General features: G+C 36.6%; 1 protein-coding gene across 2 annotated transcripts; it reads right to left on the bottom strand.

The window, feature by feature from the left end:
* Positions 1–1,497: 1,497 nt before the first annotated feature.
* Positions 1,498–8,907, bottom strand: bco1l (beta-carotene oxygenase 1, like). Of its 2 annotated transcripts, none has more exons than XM_043245888.1 (11): positions 8,739–8,907; positions 7,836–7,964; positions 7,533–7,662; positions 7,305–7,452; positions 7,070–7,217; positions 6,118–6,338; positions 5,765–6,031; positions 3,582–3,687; positions 3,403–3,497; positions 2,936–3,047; positions 1,498–2,363 (listed from the first exon to the last, which is right to left on the bottom strand). In XM_043245888.1, the coding sequence occupies exons 1-11, from the start codon at positions 8,824–8,826 to the stop codon at positions 2,206–2,208; spliced, it is 1,602 nt and encodes a 533-aa protein (XP_043101823.1). In that variant the 5' UTR covers positions 8,827–8,907; the 3' UTR covers positions 1,498–2,205. The 2 variants fall into 2 exon arrangements, with proteins under 2 accessions (XP_043101823.1, XP_043101825.1); XM_043245890.1 differs by lacking the exon at positions 8,739–8,907 and adding an exon at positions 8,489–8,693.
* Positions 8,908–9,575: the final 668 nt, after the last annotated feature.

Genomic DNA, 9,575 nt, shown 5'->3' with positions numbered 1-9,575 from the left:
TTCTAAAGACTTTTTTTTAATAATGATTTGCTCTAAAACACATCCTGTCGTTCCCATCCGTCTGTATTGATGACTTGGTTCAAACTAAAGCAAAAAGTGTGTTTCCTTGCGCAAGTAAAACATTTACCGCCTCGTATTTGCCGTAACTGCAATCTTGTTCGAAGATAATCTTGTTCAAAGATAAGAAGGCTCTGTTGCTAACAAGACTTCTAAATGAGAATTAATGTCATATGGCACGTAATTGGCAGACATGATAAAACGTCAAAGGCCATTGAGAAACAACTCTAGGACTGAATTGGACACTGAACTAAAGCAAAGGTATATAAATTCAAGATTGTTTCTCAAAGGTTATCGGTTTCAATCCATAAACCTGAAGGTGGATCATAAAATCTCCTTAATCACCTCAAATGATCAATTTCTATGAAAAGATCTCACACCATAGTTTACTAGACTCAATAAATGTTTATGTTTCGGCGACAAACGGATAAATTATGCCAAAAAGTGTCAAAAAGTGGGACGATGCACCCTTTCAGGGGTAAACAAGGTACTTTTTTATAAGGAGGGCGCCAAAGAATGATTTTGAGTCTTTTTTCTGAGATTGTAGTGACATCCTGGCAACTACGTAAACATATGAGACCAAAATACACTATTGGTTGAGTCCTATCAGGTTTCTGATATGAAATCAACTAATTCAATTATAGTTATCAAAACTGTACATTGCCCTTTGTGAACTTTACTCTCGACATACTCCAAAGTCTATGCATAAGTAGCATTTAAGGTAGCTGGTTACTCAGAAATATAGCACCTATGTCTTGTGTTGTTGTTGTCGAGCTTGAGGAGAGATGTCAGCTATAGCCAGTACACCCAAAGATTGGTCACTTGATGGCAGTGTTGTTCTTAGAAGCAAATAACAGTAAAACAAATCCTTTCCAACAGTGACTGATATGAAATATGATATCATTCAGTTCAGTGAAGACCACTTCTAACAGTATTTTTTATATTGTTACCCAACCTGCTCGCTTACTCAAAACTTTGTGCATTTTTAGATTTAAAAAAAAAATACATTTTGCATAGTATGCGTTTCCTGGTGGGGCCTAAAAAATGTCCTCACAGAGACAAGGATTTCTGATATTGCTTTCTTTGAGGTGATATAGTTGCCATATAGGATGGGATTGGCTACTTGAACCACACACAAGATAATGTATGTAAAATAGGCTTGCATGTTTTATTTTTTAAGCAATTTTCACCTATAAGTTGTACATTGTAAATTTCCCAAATAATTAGAAAGTAATGGTAAAACATCAAACTGAATGGGACATTTTGGATTAGAAAGACTAAAATCGCATTGTAATAATTTTTGTAAAGCGTATTCCAGTTGTAAAATATATTTTACAATATAGTTTTTGGTCATTTGAGAATTTTCAGCATACGCTGAAAATATATATTTCATGCAGCATTAATCCATATTGTCATATGAAATAAATAATTCAGCCAATATCGTATGTTTGTTTTTATTTTTACATAAAACCGATTTTTTTAAATTATGTAATCAACAGTACACAGAACGAATTTTAATTCCACAAATGAGAGTCTGTGAAGATCTGAATATTAGGCCCATATTCAACACAATGCATGTAGAGACTAACACTGTACGAAACATTAATGTAAAAACAACTTAAAAATAGCAAGAAACGAGAAGCCATACTAAAGAAATCCTTAAATTAAAGACACCACAATATACACAATAAATGTTTTACAGCTTTTAGCTAGGACAGTGAACAGTTATCTAGTCATTTACATCGCAGTAGCCTGTTTTACAGGATGATAAAATTACAATAATAATTTACTGCTTTGTGCATAAAAAAATGCATTTGTCAGAGAGCCAAAGATTCACATATTCTGCATTGCTAGGTTTTTTTTATACTATATGATGCTAGATTACTAAAAAATTAAGTACAAAGTAATTTCTACTCAAGACCCACTCAATTGTCACAAACAATTAAGAAAAGATCATTTTATATAATCTTTTTTACAGAATGCCTGTAAACATAGAATTAGACATAATGAAAGAATAATCAATAATGTTTGCATAGGATTATTAAAAGAATATTGATTTCCCTCACATATCTTTGCAATAAAATAAATTAATAAGAATATAAATTCTACTCCCTAAAATGAGTTGTTGGATTACTTTTAATGCCCAATTTAGGTAGACTTGTCATGTATGAAAAGCCCATGCAGGTCCATATGAATAGCAGTGTCAATGGTAGCGCGAGCAATCTCTTTAAAGGACTTAGCATCCAGGACCACCAGGAAAGGAGGCTTTTGGGGATTAAATGAAACCACAGAGGACAGGATAACACCTGAAAATGAAGAAAAAGCACTTTTGTTTAGCAAAATATTTGCTGTAATAGCATGCTGCCTAATCCTCATGGATGATCAAAACCGACCAATTTGGATCACTTTACACAGGAGCATCTTCATGTGCTACACAAATAACAAAAAGCACTAAAACTATCTCAATACTTTTAGCATGCATAAGATGGATCTGCACATATATCTAATATATACACAGGAAACAACACTGCAAAAAAGACTTATCTTACTTAAGGCCAATTCACACCAAACATGATAATGATATATACTGTAACTATAAAGATAATGATATTAGCATTCGTACCCATGAACGATACTGTCTGTTTTTTCTAAGTGCACATGCAACTGCCGCTTTAAATTCTTGAGTTTGTTATGTAAAGTGTAAGAATATTTCACTTGATCCACTGAAAAATTATATTTATTGTTTTAAGTGCAAAATGCACTTAATTTCGTTTTTCCGCCCTGGATATTATGCCATTTTAATTTAAGAAATTTTTAAGAAACTTTTTTTTTTTTTATGTTCACCAAAAATGTCAAATGTTTCTATAAAAAAACTCACCATCATCTTCTTCAACAGCGTCTGGAGATGCTACAAACACTGGTTCAGATGGGTAACATTCCTCCTCAATCCACACGTGGTGTGTCCTGGTAGCTATGTCCACTTTTGCAATCTGCATTAGAAGAGGTCATATTGCTAAATTATAATTTTATTTTGCTAACAACAGCAAGGTATTGGTTTGGTAACACTTTATTGTGATAGTCCACTTTAGACGTTCTAGTACTAACAGTAAGTAACTTTGCAACTACATGTCAACCAGCAGTCATTAGAGTATTAGTAGACTGCTTAAAACTTTTAAAATGTCCTACTAAACCTTCCCTAATAGTCTAATCTGAGAGTTAGTAGACATGTAGTTGCAAATTAAAGACAATTAGATGCCATGTAGTTACTTATAGTTAGTAGAATGTCTAAAGTGGACTATAGAAATAAAGTGTAACCTTTGGTTTAAATAAATGCTATATATTTACCTTGCTTGGATATGGCGACCAATCCACCCTGGTGCCATAGAAGTACCTGTACTTTACACTGTTGAATTTGTAGTTAATCCCTGGCAATTCTAAACCTGTAATTATATAAGAAACAATGGTCAAAATGAGAAAACTCTTTATAACTTTATAAATTATAAAGTTCTCAATATAGAAATCACCCTCAAATATAGTGTCAGGGGAGCAGTAGATGGAGCCGTCCTGCTTCAGCACCGCTGTGGCTGTTGTGTCCTGCAACTTGACCAGGTTGGTGTCTGGTGGAGCTTCCTGATAGCATGAGAGAAAAGGTTGGTTGTTCTGTGTCGTACAAACGTAAATTGGCTATGGAATTTGATACAATTAATAACTGTTCATCTGCTGTTCAATTCCTCCACACAAAGCAGATCTAAAAACTGGTCAAGAATTCTGGATTTATTGCTTTAATACAACCAGTGTTGGGTTTAACAAGTTACCAAATAATTAGTTAATGTAATTTATTTACTTTTCCCTTTAAGAAAGTAAAGTAAGGGTATAGTTCCTAGTCATATCAACCTAGAAAATTGCTATTTTTAAAGTAAGGGATTACTCTTATTTTTTCTGTAATTGAATAAACAGTTACTTAAAGAAACACTCCACTTTATGCTCATTGTCCATCTTCCCCAGAGATAATAATTTGAGTATGTGTGTCATTGCTGTCTGCCTGAGTTCCCCCTTCTGTGGATTATTAAAGACTGTTAATTGTGATCTATAATTGTCGTATACCGCTTCCCTTACCACACCGTCACAGAAAACCGGACCATAAAACGGAAAGTAAGCTGGGTGCTTCCCCGACTTTTCTTTTTTGTTTTTAAATCAGTTTTTATATTCCTTTTTTTTGTCATGAACGATCTTGCAGACCTCGTCCTCCTGCTGGTGCAGGGGGACTGCTCTTTCAAGGACCACAGAAATGACTTTGTGCTACTCTTCATCCTCACACACTTCCCGGACAGCTGCCTCTGCCTATTTTATCAAACTGGACTAAACACCTCCACAAGTGCGCAGCTGTCCGGGGATGGTCCTCGAGAGAGCCTCGCCACCTTTATCGAATGGGCGCTGGTGTCATTTAATGCATGGCCGAGCCCACCACTGACAAAGAGGAGGAGTCTGCTGTGACCGACGAGCAATCTGAGAGCAATCTGGCTCTCAGAGCCACAGCCCTTGACGTCAGACCAGGTGCGAGAGCTGGCAACAGAGCTTGCCACGGTGGAGATCATCATGGACAGTGAGAGCGTGGAGTGGAGCCCACTGCACCAAGGCTGAGGGTGAGCTCATGGTAAATCTAAGACTACTAGATGAAAAAATGGATCTCATAGACTGGGTAACGGAACTACAGTTCAATCCTGCCCCTTTCCTTCCTTCTTCGTCTCCGCTGGTCCCATCCAACCCTTATTGATCCCCGCTGGTCCTGCCCAGCCCTCCTGTGTCTCTGCTGGTCCCGTACAGCCCAGAGGGGGCTCCCGACTCCTTCAGAGTGTTCTCCAGTGCCCGTGCCTTGTAGGTGCTCTCCAGTGCAACTATAAGTGCACCCTTCAGTGTTAAACCCAGAGGAAGTTCAAAAACCTATTCCTGTCTCCACTGCTGGCTCCTGTAAGCCCCGCTGCTCACCCTCAGCCCACCATCTGTGTGCTGCATTTGCCACGAGTCTCCATCAGCATCGTAGATGGAAGATTGCTCGATTCTGCCTCCAGTGTCCGAGTCCCGACTCTGCCTTGGCCTTCGACCCACTGGCTCCAAAATGGCTAGCTAACTCCTCTCCACTGTGGCCCATCAGTCCACAAGCTCCGCTGGGCTCCCTTGTCCCTCTGGCTCTGCCTTGGTCTGTAGTCAACCATCTGCCGCCTCGGGACCCCAACTTCTCAGACTACGCCTCACCCCAAAACTTCCAATTCTCACTATTAACTAGTTGGTTATTAGCATGAATATTACTGGGACATTGGCTGATTATTATTCTTGACCTTATTCTAAATCTTAAAATGAATCCTAAGTATAAGCAGTAATTAGGAGTACATTGAATGAAAAATGTTAGTTCATAGATAATAGTTAGTTAATAGTGTAAACTGGACCCTAATCTAAAGTGTGACCAAAAACATTGTATACAGTTATGTATTATTTATATAAAAGAATTCAAAGAATCATTTCAGTGAGGCAATACTTTTTGGAGAGAATAATTTGTACAATAATGTACACTGTTGAAGTTAATTAGTAACTAATAATTAATTACTTTTTTAGAGTACCTTACCCAACACTGAATACAACATATTCTGATCATTTTTTAAAATGACATAATGATTTGAATTTGAATTATTGTCAGAATTTCCTGTTTTACCTTGTCTATGTTGAGAGGAAGGACAAACCGTTGACATGTTGGTCGAGAGAAGTCCTTGTTGGTCTCTATAAATTTGTCAACATCTTGCTTCATGTTGTGTATGTAGAACATGTCGTACAGGTTGCTGTCCTGGTACGTGATCAAGTCAAAGACAACATGGCCATCTTCCTCATAAGCATTGATGTGATGGAAGACCACAAATGCGCCTGCATAGTACTTTGTGTTCACAGTTTTCCCAGTCTTCCTATTGACCAGATGGATCAGTGTCTATGTGGCGATCAAAACCAATAGGTGTTAGACTATTTTGATGAATTAATAGAGTACTGTTATACACAGAACATAATTTTGCTCACAGTGTCATCTTTGTCGTATTTCAGGCAGCTGCCCCAATTGACATCTCTGAAGTAAGCTGTGGCCAGTTTGAGGATATCCAGCTTGAAGGCCTGCTCCACAAAGATGATGTAGTTCTCTGTCATGCCGAAGCTGTGGAAGTAGCTCGGATACAAGGTGGAGCGGAAAGGAATGGAGCAAATTTGTTCCACTTTCCTGAGGGCTGGCTTCTTTTTCTCTTTATCTAAAATAAGAAATTCATGCATTGTTTAGTTGTTTGCTTTTTTATTGCCCATCTATAGTTCAGTTATTCCTTATTCAGGAGGTCAAAACTGACTGAAGATAAGACTTTTTTCTTTAATGAAACGAATGGAAGTAAAATTATATTTTTGTAATAATTTATTCTTAAATATTTTTGTATTTTAAGGGGATATTTCAATTATTCACTATTTTATTTCCACATGAAATAGTACAAATATTAATTTTACATGGCTGTGAATTTTTCAAGTTCCCTAAGAAAATATTTTATGGTATGGGTCAAAATTGTAAAATCTTCTTGCCAAAAAATATTATGTAAATATTTGGTGAAAAGGTACGTGTAAAAACATTTGTAAATCATTTTGTCAAATTGTTTTATTTAGTTTCTAACAAACCATACATCAATAGAAAACTTATTTATGTATATGATGTATAAATCTCAATTTTGAAAAATGGACCACAGAACAGGGCCACATATAACTACTTACTTTTAGGTTTTGCATTTGAACATATTTAGATTTAGATATTATCAAAGACTACTTCATTGTGGCTGACTAGTAAATTGTCCTCCAAAAATTGCTGTGCATTTTTAGATTTCCTGTGCATTTCCTCTGTTGGCCATTTTTTTTAAAGGTGAAGATCACAGCTCAGACTATTTTTGTATTCATGAATCAAAGGGCCACAGCACTCAGCACTGGTATACATTTCTTTTGTTACCTGTGGCGTTGGCGGGCACCTTGAAAATAACATATTTGGGTCTGCCGAAGTTCATGATGGCAGTGCCCATGTTGTATGTGTTCCCTTCTTCATCATAGTGAGGGTGTGCGGTTGCCAAGTTAATTGCGATGTGGTTTCTGTAGTTAGTCTGCAATGATAATAAAGAACAATTTATTCCCAGTGGCGTGACAGATACAGTCGACAAAAATAAATAAATGAACAGATCTTGACTCACTCTTCCTAATGTTTCTAGTGTCAGTGGGTCAATTTGGTTGATATAGTTCACTTCTGACGATGCGTAATAATCTTCACCGTATCTTATGATGTTAATGAGATTATTATCTGTGAAATCCGGAATTGCATTCACCAAGTAACTGAAGGCTCTTCAAAACAATACAAAGCAATTAACCATGATTGATTGGACTCTTAATACAAAATGAAAAAGGTTCAAAGAGGAATTTACCTTGAAAATATATTCTTGCAGGGATCTGGATGAACCATGGTTCCAAATTCAGACACAATGATCCTATTGGCAGCCGTGTTCTTTTTGTACGTTTCACTATTCAAGAACTTACTTCTGTAAAATACATTCCCTGAAAAAAAAAAAAAAAAAAAAAAAAACATTTTATTGTTTATGGTGCATCCAATGCTCTATACACTTGTAGATAGTAAAACAGCACAAGAACTTTGTAGATTTTGTAACAATGTTCTCTATAGTGCTCTACTTTTAATATACATATAAAATGTTTTTTCTTTCCCTACTTACCATCTTTAAACGTGAAACTGTGCATGAGTGCCATTCCATCAAACCAGTGCTTGTATGAAGTGTTACCAACTGAGAACATACCAGGACCGTTTCTCAAGAGTGTCCCTTGAAGCCATGGTGGGATGGAGCCTGAAAGAAAAAACAAACAAACCATTTAATCTGTATAGCTTTCATTTAGGCTTTCAGTAAATCTATAAGTGTAATGCAAAAAGTCCTGTTGGTTGTTTAAATTGTAAAATTGGTTATACGGGTCTCTTTCAAACCCTCTATATGGGGCAGCTGGTGGCTCAAAATGTTTATGTACGTTTTACCTAATAACTTTTGAACCAAATAGTCCTGAAAGAATGTTCTTTTGGCCCATGCCAATATAGTTTTCTTTTTCCTTTTTTACAAACAAACTTTGCCCATTCAGTTTTTTGTTTGTTTCACAAAAAAGTAGAAGCCTTTCATTTTATATCTAGGCCTACCTTCTTAAATAACATCGTTCGTAGCTGTGAGAGAGAAAATTTAGTTGTTGTTTTTTATCAATTCTGCTTTTCAGTTAAAATGAAACCTATACCAATGCTTTTTAACAGACGTATCACTGATAAACAACCTCGGAGCTCAAGGTAGATATGACTTTACAGGCTGATACTTAAAAAAAAAAAACTCACTTTACGCGGTCAGGATACATGTTTTGTGAACCAGTTCAAACGATTCATCTAAAAGATCCGCTTCAGAAGAACGACTCGAAAAAAAACCTCTTTCACAAATGTGCACCTCTAAAACAGACTCTCAAATATCTGAATCAAAACCATCAGTTTTCCATTGCTCTTGCTACTAGGCGAATATATACGAGGAGTGTTGATAATCCAGCTGTGCTCCTTACTTTGCGCAAAACGTCCCTAGCAACGGAAACCTTACCTATCACATCCGCTTTAAGCGGCTCAGACGTCTCCACGCCGTTCCTCCAGAAAAACGACAGCATGCTGAGCTGAAGCTGAGCTGACATGGCTGTGTTGCCACACGCTTGCGTACAGTGCAGTATGCACTTGCGTACTGTATAGTGCGTATGTTCTGTCGCGTTTGTGAATCATTATATAACAGCTGGAGAGTTCCTCTGAGGACACGCGGAGTCTAGTTCACGGAAGTTCGTAGTTACTCTGCAAAACATTTCAGTTATAGGGTCTTATCGCCGTAGCCTTTAAATACAGTGCGAATGCATGTAACATCGGCTATATAGAGTCACGGAGTGTTAAGGAATGAATTCAAAAGTCCGAAATGTGAACAATTATACACTGCTCAGACACTACACAGTTGTAGACTACTAAAAGAATACATTTACGGCAATTTTACAAATACATGGGCCTATATATATTTCAAACATTTGTCCTATAGAATGGCTTCATTGCTGCCTGTCTAAGAGTAAATTATATTAACCCAGTAGGACATGGATGAAGGTAAATTGCATAATCACTAATCTATATTAACCCAATAGGATACGAATGAAAGTAAATTGCATAATCATTACTTTATATTAACCCAATAGGACATGAATAAAGGTAAATTGCACAATCAATGAACCTGCATGATAAATAAATAGACTAAACGAGTACACAAACATCATTGCACTTTTACCTCGGACTAAATCCGTTTTGACAAGAGTTTAGCTCCAAGACAGCAATGTTATTTGAGATTTTTGCAGTGGTTCATGATTAGAATTTTTAATGATAATTTTAACATCAAATTTCTTTCTGCAAA

This window comes from Puntigrus tetrazona, chromosome 7 (genome assembly GCF_018831695.1).
Source record: "Puntigrus tetrazona isolate hp1 chromosome 7, ASM1883169v1, whole genome shotgun sequence".
NCBI lineage: Eukaryota > Metazoa > Chordata > Actinopteri > Cypriniformes > Cyprinidae > Puntigrus > Puntigrus tetrazona.
This window is presented reverse-complemented; position numbering and strand designations above follow the sequence as displayed.